The sequence below is a fragment of the Trachinotus anak genome, unplaced genomic scaffold (genome assembly GCF_046630095.1).
Source record: "Trachinotus anak isolate AG129_WGS33_773 ecotype Australia unplaced genomic scaffold, CSIRO_AGI_Tana_v1 ptg000032l, whole genome shotgun sequence".
Lineage (NCBI taxonomy): Eukaryota > Metazoa > Chordata > Actinopteri > Carangiformes > Carangidae > Trachinotus > Trachinotus anak.
The window spans coordinates 355,001-374,985 of NW_027273883.1; the positions used below are offsets into that span (position 1 = coordinate 355,001).

Consider the following 19,985-nt stretch of genomic DNA (forward strand, 5'->3'; position numbering starts at 1 on the left):
TATAAGTAGTAGTAGTTGTAGTACTAGGGTTGTTATTATTATTATTGTTTCACATCAAGCTTTGTGTAATAAAAACTAAAGAGAATTGCGTTAAAATGAAAAACAAAAAATTTGCTCTCAAACTTTTGAAGTGATTTTGGTGACGACACCTGAAGAGACAGAAAAAGAAGAAGCTCAACTATGAAGAACTGAAAGCTCGGGCTCTTACTGTAACGAGTCTATTTAAATTGTTCACCTGTCCTGACTCTGTTTCCTGTTTCCTGTGTTCAGGGTCCGCAGGACGCGGTGCCGCAGAACCTCCAGCCCGATAAAGTCGGCTGGATCAGGAAGTTCTGCGGTAAAGGGATCTTCAGAGAGATCTGGAAGAACCGGTTTGTGGTTCTGAGAGGAGATCAGCTGTTCATCTGTGAGAAAGAGGTCAGTTGGGGGTGGGGGGGGCTACAGGTGACTCACACCTGCCACTCTGTTAGCTGATTGGTTATTGATTTATTGTTGCTGTCACCTTGTTAAGCGCTTTAATTATCGCCTCAGTAACGAGTTGTCACGTGATGCTCCACATTGTGTGAGAGACACAACAGACAGTAGAGTAAGACACCTGTCTCTCTGTGCACAGGTGTGTTTTCCCACTCTGTGATGTCATCACTCCTTGTTAACCTCGTTAACTTTCTTAATTGGACTAAACTGTAACAGATTTAAAGGGGCAGAGCAGCCTTTTCACTGACAGTCCTGGACGTTGTTGTTTCACCTGTAGAGACACAAAAGTCTCTTTTCCTGGTAAAAATAACAAATATTCGTTTTTTTCGTTTTTGTTGATTCAGAAATAGCTGTTTCAGTCTGAGCCTGAGGAGGAGGATGATGATGATGAGATGACTCAGACCCGTTGGTTTAACCACTCACAGTATTTTGACATCAGCGAGCTGACGTGTAGAGCAAGCCCTTTTAACATTTAACAGCTAGTCAGGATATGTCAGATATCCATAATTCAATTCTTCCTCGTCAAAATCTACATTTCAGATGTCCACAACGTCATTCTTCCTTGGACAAATGATGTCACTTTTTCCATTCATGTATATGTGGCTTCTCATTACAGATATCTTTAATTCAATTGAAGATATTCACAATGTGAATTGTGGGTATCAGAAACTAAATTCTGACAAGTCATAATTCCAGTTCAAGATATCTTCAATCCCTCTCAATTAAAGATTTCTATATTGTTCTTTTTAGATATCTCAAATGAAGTTTTAACCAGTCAAAACAACGTTATTTATATCTTGAACTGAAATTTTGACTAATCAGAATTTAATTGTAGATATCTTTTGTCAAGTTATAGATATTTTCAAATGAATTTTGATTTGCGATATCTCCAATTGGAGATAACTTTAATGTTCGTTCTGCCTAGTCAAAATATAATTACAGATATCTTGAACTAGGCTTAGAGATATCTGTCATTACGCCAGAAGCTACGGCAAGTAGGAGGAGGAGCTTGCCATGGGCGGGAGTGGCTTGAATTTCGTATGGGTTTACAGCCATAGTTAAAACTGGATTACAGATATCAGCAACTGTCATTTAGGATGTGTGACGGGTCCAGTGTTGTTTTCAGTGACGTCATTGCAGATATCTGTAATCCAGTCTTGACTAGTCAAAAATTCAGAATTACAGATATCTCTGACTGTCATTTGATTAGTCAAAATGTAACTATAACTAATCAAAATGATGTTGCTGATATCTGTAATGTTCATTCCGGACGGTCAAATTTAGCCATTAAATGTTAAATCCACTTGCCATAGACATGTGCTGTGTTTAGCTAATGTCAGACTTAACCAGTTAGCTCTCTGCAGTTAGCCGTGTCTGTAGCTAACTGTTGACCTCTGGAGACACTCAGTCAAAGTCTCCAGCTGTTCACAGATGTTCGTCCTCTCTTTGACTTGTACAGTGCAAGGAACATCACTGCCGTTCTTCTTCTGTGGTGAAACGTTCTTACTCCCTTGTCCACTTGTCCTCAACATGCGGAGCCGTGATCTACCACTGCTGCTGGGTTCTATGAGATCTGGTTCTACTTCCTCCACTGTGACCGTTTCCTGCTTCTCTTAGTTCCATCACTTGGTCAAATTGAATCTGGTTAAAGTTTAAGAATCATTTTGAACTAAAAAGAGATATTTGGTCACCTAATTCAAAATCAACAGATTAATCAATAACTAACATATTGTTGGTGTCTACCTATGCTGCTGTACTTCAGAGTACTTCTGAGTACTTGACAGTACTTGTGGGTACTCTGAAGTACAGCAGCAGTGTTCTGTTGCTGTTTTGGTTCTGACTGGAAACAGAAAGTTTCTCCTCCACTTTCTACAGTCGACGTTCTGCAGGAGTCGAGTTTCAGTCTGAGCTGCAGACACACAGAGAGCTCCGGTTTCACAGCTGGAACATAGGACGGAACGTCCTCATAGAACCTTATCATACACTGAGTGTCCTGGTAGAACTTTTAATCAACAACAGAGCATATCATTCGAACCTTCAATAACTACAGAATATCCTTGTAGAACCTTTATCAGGTAGATAATAATGTGTTAGAACAACTTTTTGGTTCTTTGTATCTCTCACCTCTCGACTGCTGCTAATAAATAAATAAATACCAAAGTGTCACCAAGTAGAACCTGTTTAATTCCTGTTAGAACATTTATAAACTACAAAATGTTATTGTACAACATTTATCATAGAAAATACAGTAAGAACATACAGTTAGAACTAAATGATATTCGTTAAATTCTTCTAGAACCTTTATAATATAAAGAACAATTTGCTAGAACCATTATTGAATACAGAACATCATGTTATCAACACATGATCAACAGCAGAATGTCCTGTTAGAAACACTGATAAGGTTTATTTTAGAACCTTTATCATTCTATTTCTAGTCTGTGCTAAGCTAGGCTAAACACGGCCCCGTTCTGACAGTTAGTGGACACAATGAGAGAACACACAGAACAAAGTGTTAATCTATGGTTTAATTAAAATGTTAATTAAGGTTAGAAGGAACTGAGGTCCCAGGACATTCCCCTGAGGAACCACATGTCACTGAGGACAGAGAACCGGAGGATCTATCTCAGTGTCTGATGAATCATAGACAGAGTTGTGTCTGTGTCTGTGGTGACACTGAAAGTGTCACATCTCTAAAGTGATGTTTTTTAAGGAAGCAGTAGAACCTGTGGTCACATGACATCGTTTTGAAACCTGTTGTTAGTAGTTAGTGGTTTTCATCATGTGATTTTATAACAAAGTGTTCACATTTTCTTGGAGATTGTCTTTTTTATGTCTTTACTTCCTCTGTGACTCTGACATCACTCAGACATCAGGTGTCACATGACCACTGAAGATCCATGAAAACTGTTGCACCACCAAATTAGGACTTGTCTCTTAGTTATCTTAGTCCTCACAGTCCTCACAGTCCTCAGTGTCCTCACAGTCTTCATAGTCCTCACAGTACTCAGTGTCCTCACAGTTCTCACAGTCCTCAGTGTCCTCACAGTCTTCATAGTCCTCACAGTCCTCAGTGTCCTCACAGTACTCAGTGTCCTCACAGTCCTCACAGTTCTCAGTCCTCAGCATCCTCACAGTCTTCATAGTCCTCATAGTCCTCAGTGTCCTCACAGTCCTCACAGTACTCACAGTACTCACAGTTCTCAGTGCCCTCACAGTTCTCACAGTCCTCAGTGTCCTCACAGTCTTCATAATCCTCACAGTCCTCAGTGTCCTCACAGTCCTCACAGTTCTCAGTCCTCAGCATCCTCACAGTCTTCATAGTCCTCATAGTCCTCAGTGTCCTCACAGTCCTCACAGTACTCAGAGTCCTCACAGTCCTCACAGTCCTCAGTGTCCTCACAGTTCTCACAGTTCTCACAGTCCTCAGTGTCCTCACAGTCTTCATAGTCCACACAGTCCTCAGTGTCTTCACAGTCCTCACAGTACTCACAGTTCTCACAGTCCTCAGTGTCCTCACAGTCTTCATAGTCCTCACAGTCCTCACAGTCCTCAGTGTCCTCACAGTCCTCACCGTTCTCACAGTCCTCAGTGTCCTCACAGTCTTCATAGTCCTCACAGTCCTCAGTGTCCTCACAGTCCTCACAGTACTCACAGTTCTCACAGTCCTCAGTGTTCTCACAGTCTTCATAGTCCTCACAGTCCTCAGTGTCCTCACAGTACTCACAGTCCTCACAGTCCTCAGTGTCCTCAGAGTCCTCGTATGTTTATCGATGAGATGGTTTCTGTGGTGAAATTGTGATTCGTGTGAAGCTTCTCCTGTCAACAGCTTGACTTCCTGTCTGACCAGGAATAGAAACCCTGTGTGACACCAGAGAAACCACACACACACACACACACACACACACACACACACACACACACACATACAGAAACACACTGACCACATCTGTTTTAGATTGGACAGAATTAAACTTCCTCTGACAGTCGACAGTTTGATGTTTTCTGATGTCTCTTCCTCTTTAGGCAGCAGCAGCAGCAGCAGCAGCAGCAGCAGCAGTTTATTATCTACTTATGATCATTTAATTAAATAACAGATTAATCGACTAATTGTCTCAGGACACTTTTGTGTCTATAGTTTTTTATTGTTGGTTTTTTTTTTTTTAGATTTTACTTTTCTACCGTGATCGAATTTTCAGAATCAAACTTAAGTTTTTCAGTTTTCTTTACCCAGTTTTAAACATAGTGGTGAAGACATTTCTGCATTGTGAGGACATTTTGACTTCACATGTCAGTTTGACAGTTAAGACTTGGTTTAAAGGTTCAGGGTAGAATCAGGACCAGGTTCTGGGTTAGGGTCCTGGAATGTTTTATGTCAATGAGGGTCCACACAAGGACAGAAAGACAAACGTGTGTGTGTCCTCTCCCTTAATAAGGCCATTGACAGAAGGTGGGGAGTTGGTTTCCATGGGAACCAAAAAAACCTCCTAAGGCACATGGCAACAACCCCCCTCTTCCTGAGGCACTCCGAGGCATGATGGGAGATGTAGTTCAGTTTAACTTCAGTACACAAAGTGTTTTCACTGAGAGTCACTGACTCACTTTACATCAGAGCTAAAACAGATCCTGTGACCAACATCAGACGCTATTGATAAATGATTAGTGTGATTAGATCAGGTCATAAATATTAATTAACTGTGACAGGAATATGTGTCTGTCAGACACCAGAGTGTCATTTATGGCTTGAAGCTGCAGCACAACAGGGAGGAACCTGATGGCCACAGGTAGACATGGCAGGTGACAGATGTTGTCAGGTGAGGTTACACATCAGTTTCTGTTGTCACAGCTGTTTGTGAGCTTTTCTCTGTCAATGGGATAATTTTTTTTTATAAGGAGCAAAATGTCTGATTTTTCTTTGTGTAAATATAAAGTAAAGAAATGTTTTTCTGTCTTGTTTTCTGTGAATACAATGTAAAAACTCCAGCACCTTTCGAGCAAACTAAGCCCAGCTGAATGGATTATATCAGTGTTGTCAATGTAAGGCTCAGTTTCTTTATAATAATGTCATCAGAGCGCGTCAACTCGACATTGTTGTCTATGAAGTTCAGACTGTTTTTCTTTTGACAGTTGAACAGACGGCGACAGATCTGCTCAACAAAACCAACAAGCCAACAGACCGAGCTTTGCTGCATCTTTATGACATCACAGTTAATACCGGTTTTACTTGGCTGTACCTGCAACAGTGGAGCAGCTCGCAACGGCTTGTTATCACAGTTTGGTGTTTAAAGTCTTGGTCTTGGAGTGAAAAATTTGGTTGTGTAGGTGATAAAAATAAAACAGGATTTATATTTAATTTTAAATATAAAATGTGTAAATAAGAATCATTTAAGAAACTGAACTGTAGTTTTCCTTGACGCTCCAATCACTGTGGTGTGTGTCTGCCATTGTGTTACCCTAGCATGTGTGTATGGTGTATGTGCAAGTGTAAATGTCAGCAGTTCAGTAGCCAGATGGATTGTGGGTAAACACCGTCTCTGAACCTGCTGGTTGGGGTCTCAATGCTCCTGTGGCTGGATGGGCGGGGTCAGTGAGGAACCCCTCCCCCTGCAGCGTTGCCTGTCGAGGTTCAGGTGAGGCTGATCTGACCGAGGGTCTGGATGCTGCCGTCAGGACGTGACAAGAACACGACCTGAAAGGGTTAAAATCCTCTGGTTTTCCTCTGGTCACATGGTGATGTAGAAACATGACTGACAGGTGGTCCAGCCAATCAGAGACATAAAGACTGTCTGTACACAGAAACACAGGAAACAGTTTAACCTCCGTTTGCTGACATGGGTAATCCATTGTGTGTGTGTGTGTGTGTGTGCACCATGTTAAGCCTCGGTAATCTTCAGGCAGCATCAGTGTCACACATGATGATGACATTTATCTGACTATGTGTGTGACCATGTGATGTGATGTCATCATGTGATAAATACACTGATCACTATTACTACGATTGATCGTTCAGTAAAGTTATGGACACATCTCTACAGCCCCACCCTCTGCAGGTAAAAATCAACTGATGAATGGACTGATGAATTCCTGATGTCAAAGGTCAGAGGTCACTGCAGTCTGACTCATTATGTAAGAGACTGAACTCTGAAAATTGATTATTGATCGTTTGACTGATGATGCAGGCAGAGTGACATCAGCAGGAGGAGTTAACACAGCCTGAGGCGAGGACTGACCTCACTGTGCAGTGGGCGTGGCCTGTCTCCCAGAAAGTCTCAGTTTAAAGCTGGTGAATAATGGATGTTGTTTCCATGGAGATTAATGAGCTGGAGTTTACCTGCAGAAACCAGGGAGCATGCTAACACCTGCTGTGTGTGTGTGTGTCTTTCTGTGGTTGTGTGAATCCCGAACCACTGTTGTGAGGACCTGGTTTCGGGGTTCAGGTTCAGGTCAGGGACTAGAGAATACACTGTCAGTGAGTGTCGTCACTGGAAACACTTCTGTTGTCACTGTTTTCTAATTGCTTTCATGTGTGTTCTTCAGTGGCACTGTGTTGAGCCCTCAGGGCCTCCGTAGCACGGTGACTGACAGTGATCAGTCTCTATGAAAATGTCCGATTCTTCTTTTACGGTATTTGACTGTATTTGCATTTGATGTGGTGCTTTAAAGAAAACCTGCAGCAGCAGGACCAAGCTCCTTTTCATGTGACAGGAATATTCCTCTTATTCAGGACACATTTAGCATAGCTTAGCATAAAGACTGGAGACAGGAGGAACAGTTAGCCTGGCTCTAAATCTCTCTGATCAACATGTTTTAGCTTGTTTGTTTGTACAAAAGCTGAGGTGTCAAAACAAGCTAGCAGTTTCCCCTTGTTTCCAGTCTGTATACTAGGCTATGCTAACCAGTTGCTAGCTGTAGCTACATATTTACTCTACAGAGCAAAGAGTTGGATTAGTTAGATTTAGATCATTTCAGACATGAAAACACTAAATAAGAACCAATGAGCAGCAAACAAACACAAGAGCATGAATCAAAGAGCTGACCTGGTTCTTTTGTCTTCTTTGGTTTGTTCATCTCTAATGTTTCATCTTCATCATCCTCATCTTCATTGATGAGACTTCAACTACATCTCCCATGAGTCTTAGGAAGCTGGGGCTGATGAATGATAACAATGAAATGTTTTCTATTGTTTTAAATGTTAAAATGTTAATGTGCAGTTCAACAGTATGATGAAGACCATGAGCTGCAGTTGAAAGTCAACCCTGAGGTAAGACGTGATATTTTAGAATTTGACAGAAAACTCAGGAACATGGATATTTTCAGAAAGGAACCCTGAGTAGCAGAATCCATAGAAGAACAGGAGCTCACCTGGAAGTGGGTGGGACTTTCTTGCTCATGTCAGAAATAAATAAATAAATAAATTCACAGTCGTGTACCACGACATATCTCAACGATGCTCTGCCTCCTTACTCTCAGGTTTAGATGGACACCTGACTGACCTGTCCTGTTAGTGAGCTGACCTCTGATCTCTGACCCTGACCTGTGTTACCTGTGTGTGTCTGGTGCAGGTGAAGGAGCTGGGTCGGGCTGACGAGGTGTTGGACCTGTCGGACTATGAGCGCTGTGAGGAGATCCGTAAGAACAAGAGCCGCAGCAAGAAGAACCACAGCAAGTTCAGACTGCAGCGCTGCAGCATGCCGGGCAACACGGTACACCTGTCTGAGCACACACCTGAAAATCAGTGATGTTAAATTAACTGAATAAAGGTTTTAGCATTTTTAACATTTTCACCAATGAAACATTAACAAACTTTTGTTTTTGATGAACTGGACTAAATATATGAAGTTGTGAATTTATCAGTGATCCACTCTCAGCAGCTGATACACACACACACACACACACACACTCAACAGATATCTGCAGGCCATCCCTCAAAGACCCAGCATGCCCTGGGGGGAGGATCTGGTGTCCTGCAGACTGGTTGGAAGTTTGTCTTTCTGTACTTAAGAGGACCATCAATGACATAATGCATCTCCTAAACTGAACCAGACCAAAATGTCCTCACTTTACACAAATGTCCTCACTCCCCAGGTATAAAACTCAGATGGATCCTCACAAAGATAGACAGAGAAATATTCACACACACACACACACACACACACACACACACTCGACCATCTGGTGATTTGTCCCCCACTGAGGCTTCAGAAACAGCAGAGTGTTAGGGGGTGGGGTGGTGGGGTTCTGCGCTGTGATAGGTCATCTAGTGTTCTAAAGTGTGATGTCAGCATTTTGGCCCAATCACCGTTCATCTGTGTATTTTCTGTCTGAAAACATGAAACATAAGAAACATACTTTTGTCATAAATGAGGACCTGTTTCTGAAGCAGTAAAAAATGACCACAACATTTTGATAAAGATGTAAAACATTTGCCAACAACTACAATACAAACTAGCAAATGCTAACAACATAAAAAAAATCTTAATACAGAGCTAAATCAGTGTTACAGTTATCTGACAACATGCTTAAGCAAACTAACAAATAATCTGTCAAAGCTAACTACACAGAAACAATTACATCACAACTGAAGCACAGGCTAAAACATGCTAACAGTAAAGAAACAATCTGAAGTGTGCAACTGGCTAAAACACTGAATACAAAGAATCAATATAAGTCAGGAGTGTTAAAAGATGAAAACTGCAAAGACACAAAAAAAACAAGTTGAAGCCAAGAAAAACAGGGTATCAAAATTAGCTTAGACATGCTAACAATGAAACAGTCTAAAAACAAGTTGGCAGCAATTTCTTGCAGGTTAAGGATCAATCAAATAATTTAATTAATAACAAGTTAGCAGGATGCTAGCTTTAATATTTGAGACAACATAAATAACCAAGATAACGAAACAAAAACTACTTATTGGTAGTTAACAAGTGGACACAAAGCAATAAGCTTAAGTAAGCTAAAGCTAAAGTATAAGCTAGCAGTGGTGTAGCTGACTTAAGAGTCCACTGTGTGTTGTAGGTTCCTAACCTGGTCTTCCTGGCAGTCAGTCCGGAGGAGAAGGAATCCTGGATCAACATCCTGAATGTTGCCATCACCAGAGCCAAGAACAGGATCCTGGACGAGGTATGAACGTTATCACCAGCTCTGTGAGGACTCAGTCTCCACTGACTGGTTCAAGGATCAGTCTGATGTTAGTCCACATTTCTCTAATGTCCACAAAACAACAGTGTGTTAGTCTCAAACACACACTTTGTTGTGTACTGTGTGTGTCACTGCTGACAACAACTACAACTAACTTCATGTCAAGACAATTTTATTTGTATAGCCAGACCTAAACCTAGATCTTCAGTTTATAGTTTTATTAACAGATACACAAAGACAGAGAGAGAGAGAGAGAGAGACAGAGTGAGAGAGAGAGAGAGACAGACAGAGACAGAGAGAGAGAGAGAGAGAGAGACAGAGAGAGAGACAGAGCCAGAGAGAGACAGAGAGAGACAGAGAGAGAGAGAGAGAGAGAGACAGAGAGAGAGACAGAGCCAGAGAGAGACAGAGGCAGAGACAGAGCAAGTGAGAGAGAGAGAGAGAGAGAGACAGAAACAGAGACTTTTTTTTGACTTTTAGAAAACACTTTATTACTAACACATCATCAATCACATCAAAAACCAGTCAGACATAAATACTCTAATTAAGGTGGCTGGTGAATGTGAGCTCTCCCTGCTCAGAAACTCTGCACAGAGCCTGGTCACATCCCCACTGCTCCTTGAAGACGTCCATATTCTCTGTGGCCTTGTGGAAGCAGAACTCCAGCCTCAGTCTGGCTTTAACGCTCTGCCTCCACAAGGCCACAACATCACACGTGGGTCCATCCTGCAGTTTGTCCCTGCGCGTCAGGTAGACCGCCAGTTTGGCTTCTCCTATTAAAAAATTAAGAAGTTGGCACTTTGCTTTTTTTTCTTGATTGTATGTGACTCCACCAATAAAAACAGAGGCAGAGAACACAACATTAAAAAGGTTAAAAATCCCAGTTAAAACACTGAACAGCTCAGTGAGTCTCCTGCACTCAGTAAAAACATGAAAGATGGTCTCAGACAGACTGAAGAACAGACACTCATTCACAACACTGCTGTTAAAAACAGATAAAAAAGCGTTAGTGGCAATAGCACCGTGTAAAATCCTCCACTGAAGGTCTCCAGTCCGTTTCTTTAGTGGAGGCTTGTAGAGAGTCCTCCACTGTGGACTCTGTCCCCCCAGTCTGTCCGTCCACACGGTGGCTGCCCTATTGAACAGGCCCTTTGTGTTGGTTGCCTTCACAGTGTTCCTGTATATTGTCTGTTTGTCTGCACTGTGAAGGCTCAGCTTCTTCTGGTTCCAGACTTTTAAGAGAGGGCCACCGGGCTCCTCGGACCCAGGGCTCAGATGGAGATCAGGGAAGGCGTCCGTGGGGTCGGGCTCAGCTCCTCCTCTGCTGTGGCGTAGGAGGAGGCTCCTCTCCTTCACTGAGAGCTTCTGTCTCCAGAGCTCCAGGCTTCTCCTCACCAGCCGGACAGAGTGCACCCCCAGCACAGAGCTCACAGCCTGGGCATCTGTGAGCGCCGGCCCCGCCGCATCCACCAGCTGCTTTAGGATGATGGTCTTAGAGCGGCACAGCGCCCCCATCAGCCCGGGCATGGTGTTGCTACAGACGTCTAGTCTGCCACAGCAGATCAGAGGTTCCTTCAACAGCCAGTGCAGAGAGTCAGACCCTTTGAAGTTTTTCCAATTAAAAAGAGCACAGGATTTAAAAACACCCTGATAAAACGGAGGCAACCCACTTAACTTAAACATCTAAAATCAGTTAAAAACAGAGCAGCATCCAGCCCCAGACTGTTCACACGCCTGAATATGCAGCTGGCCACATCCCTCCACACTAAGTCAGACGGCCCTGTCAGATACCCCTGAACAAACTGTATCCTAAAGGTGGCCGTTCTACTGGCCAGGTGGACCAGGCCCTGCCCCCCCTCCTCTCTGGATAAAAACAGAACTGACTGTGGCACCCAATGGAAACGATCCCAGAAAAAATGGACAGTTTTAGCCTGGATCTGGGCCAACAGACCTGACGGCGGATCCAGACAGGCCAGCCGGTGCCACAGCAGAGAAGCTACGAGATTGTTTAAAATCAGCACTCTTCCTCTGTAAGACATTTGTGGGTGAAGCCATCTCCATCTCGACAGCTTACCTTCCACTTTTTCAGCCATGCCCTCCCAATTTTTCTTCACCACTTTTTCAATTCCTAGATAGATGCCGAGGTGTTTGAGGCCGTCTCTCTTCCAGGTCAGGCTTTGAGGGAGAACCGGGAGGCCCTCACGCCACTCACTGACAGCAAGGGCCTCACTCTTCCCCCAGTTCACCCTCGCAGCCGACACAACAGAGAACCTGTCAGTAATGTGGGCTACTGTGTCGACATCACACTGATCTTTTATAAAAACAATGACGTCATCTGCATAAGCAGATAAAACCACATTACTATTAAAACCAGGTAAAAACAGGCCTTGAACACTCGAGCGTATTTTGTTGAGGAGGGGTTCCAGGGAGAGCGCATAGAGCATCCCAGACAGAGCGCAGCCCTGCCGGACGCCTCTATGCGCTCTAAAAGGAGCACACAAGCTGCCGTTGATCTTAAGCACACTCTCAATGTCACTGTACAGCACCTGGATCTTGGCTATGAGACCAGCGCTGAACCCAAACCTCTCCATGGTCTTCCAGAGGAATTGGTGTTCAACACGGTCAAAAACCTTTTCTTGATCTAATGAGATCAGTTCAATATTTATCCCCAATGAACTGGAGACCTCCAAAACATCCCGAATAAGGTAGACATTGTCTACCATGGACCTGCTGGGTACACAGTACGTCTGGTCCCGATGGATGACCTCCTCCATGGCTCCTCTCAGTCGAATGGCCAAGGCCTTGGAGAGGATCTTATAGTCCGTGCATAGGAGAGACACAGGGCGCCAGTTTTTTATGTCCTGCAGGTCACCTTTTTTTGGCAGGAGGGTGATGACGGCCCTGCGGCAGGACAGAGGCAGTGACCCGGTGGCGAGGCTCTCATTGAACACTTCAAGGATGTCCTGTGACAGGATTTCCCAGAAGGCCTTATAAAACTCCTCGCTGAGGCCATCGATGCCTGGGGCCTTCCGGCCCTGCATGGTCTGGAGGGCAGCGTGTAGCTCCTGTACCGTCAGGGGACGCTCCAGCTGGTCGTTGGTCCTTTCAGAGACCTGTGGCAGCTCAGCACAGAAGTCATTAAACAGTTCTTCATTTTCCTTGTAGTCACTTTTATATAGTGAGGTGTAGAACTCCACGGCTCTCCCCCTGATCTAGCCTGGTTCAGACAGCTCTTGTCCTGTGTCTGACAGCAGAGAGTGGATCAGCTTCCTCTGGCCCTGTTTCTTCTCCAAGCCAAAGAAGAAGCCAGAAGGAGCATCCATCTCAGTGATGTCCTGGATTCGGGACCGGACCAGCGCACCCTGTACTTTAGTGTCCAGCAGGTTGGCTAAAGCCATCTTTTTGGTCTTGAGGATTTCAATACATCCTCGATTTCCCGTGGACTCATTCAGATGTTCCAGTTCCACAATCTCAGTCTCCAGATCTCTGATAGATCTGGTGATGTGACGAGTGACATTGAGTGTGTGCTGCTGACATAACATTTTTACCTGAGTCTTACCAAAGTCCCACCACTGCCTTAAGCAGGTAAACCCACTCTTCCTCTGTCTAAAACCAGTCCATAAATAACTAAGAGCTTCTCTAAAACTTTGGTCAACTGCTAAAACTGAATTAAAATGCCAGTAGGCACTTTTAGGTAAAATATTTCTAATAAAAACACGACATAAAACCAAAGCGTGATCTGTAAAACCCACTGGCAGAATCTTACATGTTTTAAAAACATTAAGATGGTGTTTAAAACAATAAAAACGGTCAAGACGCGCTAAAGACATCCTGTCCTCTCTAACGTGGGACCATGTGTACTGTCTGCAGCTTGTGTGCAACCTTCTCCATACGTCCACCAGGCCATGGGAGGAGACCAGCTGCTTCAGAGCCTGCTGAGAGGCCGGATGAGGCTCTGCATGGTTTCGATCTAAAATCTCATCTTCAGTACAGTTAAAATCCCCACCTAAAAACAAATAGTCCGTTGAGCCACAATCTTTTAATTTGTCGTTAATATCCCTAAAAAGAGCTTCCTCTCTGCACCGTTATTGGGAGCGTACACATTGATAAAAACAACAGTAAAACGATCAAACCCGGCTCTGACTAAGAGACACCTCCCCTGGATGACGTGCTCCACAGTCAGTGACGTCGGAGTAAAACCTTTGGAGAACAGGATGCCCACCCCTGCACTGAGTGCAGTGCCGTGGCTAAAAACCACCTCCCCTTCCCATTCTCTACGCCACTCGCCTTCATTAGCACCGTCACTGTGAGTCTCTTGTAAAAAAACAACGTCCATCTTTTTGAGTCTCACTGCTTTGAACACAACAGCTCTTTTTTTAACCTCTCTGGCCCCATTGATGTTTAAACTCCCCACTTGAAAGGTGTCCATAAAAGGTGAGAGATTTAAAACAGTACAAAAAACAGTCAATAAGGTAAATAAAATATAAAGCAGTGTCTTCATCATTAACAGATTTCTTTTTTGACTTTAAGAATCAGTTTCTTCAGTCTGAACACTTCTTGATCAGTAAAGTCCGATTCGGCTTTATTCCTGACGTGACGTCTGGCTGAGGTGTAGAACATTTGTTTATCAGGAAAATAATGTTCCAGATTCACACCTTTCATGTTCTTGGTCTCCTGGAGGAACGTTTTCAGCACTTTGGCTGAATAAGCCTTTTCTTCCTGACTGGCTGATTTCTGAGTGTGATACAGATCACTGTCATCAGAGACACAGCCTTCACTGTCACTGCTGTCTAACTGCTCCACTGTCCTACCTGCCTGTCTGCCTGCCTGTCTGTCTACCTGTCTGTCTACCTGTCTGTCTGTCTACCTGTCTGTCTACCTGTCTGCCTGTCTGTCTGCCTGTCTGTCTACCTGTCTGTCTGCCTGTCTGTCTACCTGTCTGTCTACCTGTCTGTCTGTCTACCTGTCTGCCTGTCTGTCTGCCTGTCTGTCTACCTGTCTGTCTACCTGTCTGTCTACCTGTCTGTCTGCTGCTCTTCGCCCTGACATCTACATTTCTATCTCTGCTGCGGCGCTTTAGTGGGACTGACGTGCACGCAGCCTCTTCTTCTATCATCTCCACAGCTTCACCTGCCTGTTCACCACCTGCTTCACCTCTGTTCTCTTCTTCATCCTCCTTCTCACCCACCTCACCTTCCTGAACTTCAGTTTCACCAGTTAAGTTACCTGTCTCACCTCCCTGTTATCCACTCACTCCTCCTGTCTCACACTCACTCCACCTGTCTCACTCCCCTGTTGTCCACTCTCTCCACCTGTCTCACCTCCCTGCTCTTGGAGCCTGCAGCGCCGTCTGCAGCTCTGCTCTACTCAGACCCGCTCGGCCCCTCGGTACCGGCACCGGGCCGCTCCGCCGCTCCGGGCCTCAGGGTGCGGGGTCCCGCAGGCGGAGCCTTTACTTCGTGTCCTTCTTCTCCACAACCAAAACACTTCATCAGTGCCGAGGCAGCAAAAAGAACATAATCACAGTCATCGACTCTGAAACAAACATTGAATCCTCATCCCGGTTGTTGAGGATCAGGTGCAGGTGTCTCCGGGGGGAGACCACGTGCTTCAGCAGCGGAGATTTACAGCCGATCAGGGTCTTTTTAACTGGAGACAGTTTCCCGTGTCTGGACACCTCCCTGCTCAGAAACTCATCACTGATGATGGAGGGACATTGGACAGAGTGACCCCGGCGGCAGGTTGATCAGCGGCGGCACCGGTTCAAACCTGCCGCCGACATTAACCCCGGCCTCCACCAGCCGCTTCACCTGCTCCACCTTCTCCAGGAACATCAGCACCGCCCCGTTCATCCGGGCGGTGGTTTCACACAGCCATGCCCGATCACCTCTCCCACAGCCGGGGCGATCTGCTCCACGGTGTGCGGAGACCCGGCGCCCACCTTGATGCCGTGTCTCCGGGTCAACCGGGAGAAGTCTCCGCCGCTCACCGCCATGGCGTCAGACGCCACCTGGCCAGACAAAGGCCCGGCCAGAGAAACACACACAGCCCCTCAACAAACTACAGAACCCTGCAGAACCCTGCAGAACCCTACAGAACACAGAACCACACTTAATACAACTACACCTACAAGAACATTAAAGAACAAAGACAGAAAAAGATGAAAAACTTCAAAGTTTCCGCTCACAACCTGAGAGAGAGACAGAGAGAGAGAGAGAAAAGACCACCATACAATAATAATAATAATAATAATGACAGTAGTGGGGGGGGGGGGGGGGGGGTGTTTAAACACCAGTTGTGTTTTAGTTGTCTTCGTGTGTGCTTGTGTCCTCACTGACAGAGAGTGTGTCAGAGCCACTAACACAACAGTCAGTCAACAACCTTCGCCTTTTCCACCAGTCAATACTCTAATCAATACTCTGATCAATACTCTGATTGATTGTGTTTCTCTCACACACACATGTTGTTCCAGACTGAGGAGTCACATTCACATCATATTGATGTTGTGGTGTTTTCCATCCACATCAACATCACAATGAAATTAAGAAACAGTCTTAATATGTAGTTAAAACAACAACTGCTGCCTAACAACAAGCTGAAATCATCACCATGACGACTCAGCAAACCTCGTGGGCTGGTGAAGACCATGACATGCAGTTAAAAGCTCAGGGGAAAAGACAGTAATGGCCTTGGGTTAAGATTATTTTGTGCAACAGAAGTGTGGAGGTTTCTCTCAGTCAGAGTCCGATCACAGCAGCAGCTAGTGGATCACAGAGGAACTGCTGATTGATGTAGTTAATGTGTACAGATCAAAGCGTGAACATATTTGTCCTTGTGTCTCAGGTGACAGTCGAGGACTCTCAGCTGTCTCACCTGACTCGAGATCGAGTGAAGATTCCTCACAACCGCCGGCTGCCGACCAGAGGCCACCTGCTGGCCGTGGTCAGTATGATCCTCCTCTTCATCGTCACCTCCTCATCAGCAGCTCCTCCTTCCCCTCCCCCTGTGGGAACCTCCTTCATCATAAAATTTATTTGAGATATTTTCAGATTCATTCAGCCAAAACATAATCACAATAAAATTGAATCTTTACTTGTGTCATAATTCAACTCACTTAGTAGCTGGTTCTGGAGCTTTTGACCACATCACATGGTCTTCATGATTCTGAGAACTCAGCAGTTTACTCTCAACTCAAGGGCCACTTACTCACTCCCTCTGGAGCTTTTGACCGTGTCACACAGTCTTCCTGTTGAGTCCTAGAATTATTTATCTAGGACTTTTCTAAAACAAAGTTCTTCAGATCATCACAGCCGAGTGTCATATGCATTAAAAATGATATACCCCAAAACAACGAATTAAAAAGCCTAATGGTAACACAGCTGGAACGATTAGACAATTAATTGATAAGTCAATTGACAGACAAATAATCTGTAACGAATTTATAATCTATTATTTCTAATTATCAATTGTCAAATTAGCGAAACAGTTAAAATATTCAGCAGGATGATTTCTTCATCATATGTCACTGTAAACAAAATATTTTTGGTAATTTGCACCAAAAAAAATTAAATAATAACTGGCAGATTAAATGATTATTTAGTTGAATGACTCCAGAGTCCGAAGCTCCAGAACAAGTCAGTGGAACTTCAGCTGAGATGGTCCAGTTTTCAGATTGGAACCAGACCACAGGTCTTAAACACAACACTATCAGAGATCTGAACCATGAGTCTGACCAGCCTCCTTTTCTGTTCAGGCCTCCACATCCTCCTCAGACGGGATGCTGACTCTAGATCTGATCCAGGAGGAGGATGCTCTGTCTCAGGGAGCCAATAGCTGCAATGGCTTCAGGGTCGACCTGGACAAGTCTCACCTCGGTCCAGACTGCCCCAGGTCCAAAACTGATGGCACTCTTTCTACCAGAAATGGTGAGGCTTCTGGGAAATCACAGAGCCTTCCTCGTGACGTGGCGGTGGTGTGGGAGCAGGCAGGTCCAGGCCAAACCCCTCAACCAGGAAAAAGCTTGACGAAGGCAGAGAAAAACCGCTGCGCCTCCATGGACGAGATCCTGTCGCATTCAGAAACTAAACCTGCTAAGAACAAGAATGCAGCGATGTCCCGTTCGCCGGCCTCAACGCCGACCAGCACCACAACGCCCATCAAGCAGCTGCAGGAGCTCATCAGCCAGAAGCTGGAGAAGACGGAGCGGCTGCTGACGGAGGTGTGGGGGGAGACTGATGGGGAGCAGGGGAAGGTGAAGTGGAAGGAGCCAACTGAAGCAGCGCAAGCTGAAGTGGAGAGACTCCTGAAGGAGGCAGCGGCGGCCTGGAGTCAGGCCCGCGAGGTGCTGGAGGAGGTGAAGGAGCTGAGGGTGTTGTACCGACAACTGGACTCCTCTTCCCCCATCACCCCCTCCAACAGCACCAAACTAAACCCAGACCGCAAGAGCCTGATGTAGACGGGAGGTACTGACTCAGTGTGGTACAAACATTCATGGTCTGGTTCCAGACTTCAGGCGAAGCTGCTGAGAACTTAATGAACCACTTTTAAATTATTTGGAAAAATTCAGGTTTTGATTTTGAGCTGTTGGTAGGAACCAGGACCGTCCTGTGGACTGATGCAGCTCGGAGCCCAGGGACATAAATCAGTGTAGCATCTATTTAGCTGAAGCCACGCCCCTCTGTAGTGTCCTCCTCTTAAGTGTCTTTTCATTTGCACAAACGTCCTCAGCAATGAACCCGGACGTAGCTTTACAGGAAACTCACCTGATGTCTCTGATGTGCCAAGGAGAGCTGATGAAAACCTTGGATACTGGATTATTTCTGTAACTTTGTTGCTCTGGTTTTATTTTGTTTTATTGTTTCATATTCATGTTGGAGATCTGGTGTTAAGTCTTTAGAGGACGAGGTTCCTGTAGCCGGACTCTGGACTGAGGGAACAGCTGACGGTACGAATGAAGGAGGATACGAAGGCTGGAGAAGAGACTGACGCTACATGAGCAGAAGTCAGGACTCAATCATTAATGTTAATCAAGCTGAATCAGCTGGATGATTGTTGGGATGAAACTTTGATCAGCAGGTCTCTAATTTCTAAAGGGGGGAGGGTCAGCTGATTAGGCAACAGCAGCCGAAGAGCAGTGTCCTTAAATATATGTGATGAAATATTCTAACCTTTATGTTAATTTACTATCTTTCTCCAGAGCTTTTGACTCTAACTCATGGCCTTCTTCAAGAAAAGGAACTGGCTCAGTTGGGTTCAGCAGCAGGTTCTTCACCTGGTTGGTTTTAAACCAACTGATGTGACTGGTTCTGGTCTCTGGTAGTTCTGTAAGATTCATTCAGTACAGAAGGCAGTGGCATATGGTTGAAAGCTCTGGAAGAAGCTGGTAAGTAAAGGCTGGTTTAGATGAGTTTATCACAGAAGCAAGTTTGAGGGAGAATCACCAGGTTCTGTATCAGGTTCTGTGTCAGCTTCTGTGTCGGGTTCTGTATCAGGGTCTGTGTCAGCTTCTGTCAAACCTGAACCTTTGTTTGAGTCCATTTGCTGTTGGGCTCTGTTCAGGTCCTGGTCTGGTTTTTAATGTGCAGATCTGTCCTGAGTCTGGGTTCTGAAGTCACAGATCTGTTTCAGGTCAGGGACGAGTCTCTGGTTCCTGCAGACTCAGTCCACCTCTGGGTCGTCTTGTTTCTTCTTCTTCTGTGTGAATGACGTCTGCAGGAGGCGACAGTGGACCAGCAGCCTCCAGGACTCAGGTCTAACAGCTGAACCAGGTCTTGATGAAAGAGTGAATTTATTTCACTGTGTCACTTCCTGCTGTCATTTCACTCAGACTCAGTAAAATGTCAAATGTGACGGATACACGTTATTGATTTATTGATTTTCCATCAGGTCTTTGATTGTGTGTCATTCTGAACAGTTCACCTGTCGAACACCTGCAGCTGCAGGTCAAACTGTTTCTTACAATCGCTGAGTTTTAATGAGAAACTTTTATTTTTTAAAGCAGCTGAACTGTTTGTTCTGTGTGTTGTAGATGAAGAGAGGCAGCAATACACACACACACATGAGGCTGTGTTCTTTATTAAGTTTGAATTGAATAAACTGCGGCAGGTAAATGACAGAACAGACTTCCTGTTTTCATTCACAGAAGCTTCAGGACAGGTCTCCAGTCTATCACAGGGCTTACACAAAGAGACACAAAACCAGACACACTCACATTCACACCTACCTAACAGAGAGGCCCCAGGCCCCGGGCCCCCGCTGTGTGGGGAGCACCACTGTGCTGCCCTGAACTATAATATATGATTTATATTATAGTTCATATTATAATACAGATATTCTAATGTGACAGAGGAGGCTGACACACACACGATGAATCT

General features: G+C 44.8%; 1 protein-coding gene across 2 annotated transcripts in view; it reads left to right on the forward strand.

Annotated features, from left to right (window-relative positions):
* The window catches only part of plekho1b (pleckstrin homology domain containing, family O member 1b), a 25,109-nt gene extending 5,383 nt beyond the window's left edge, over positions 1-19,726 (forward strand). Inside the window, exons 2-6 of one of the 2 annotated variants that reach the window (XM_071468707.1) lie at positions 271-417; positions 8,037-8,177; positions 9,490-9,594; positions 16,456-16,554; positions 17,366-19,726. In XM_071468707.1, coding sequence (XP_071324808.1) covers positions 271-417; positions 8,037-8,177; positions 9,490-9,594; positions 16,456-16,554; positions 17,366-18,067 — 1,194 coding nt within the window. In that variant the 3' untranslated portion in view covers positions 18,068-19,726. The remainder of the gene's footprint in view (positions 1-270; positions 418-8,036; positions 8,178-9,489; positions 9,595-16,455; positions 16,555-17,365) is intronic. The other variant, XM_071468708.1, reaches the window with a different exon arrangement.
* Positions 19,727-19,985: the final 259 nt, after the last annotated feature.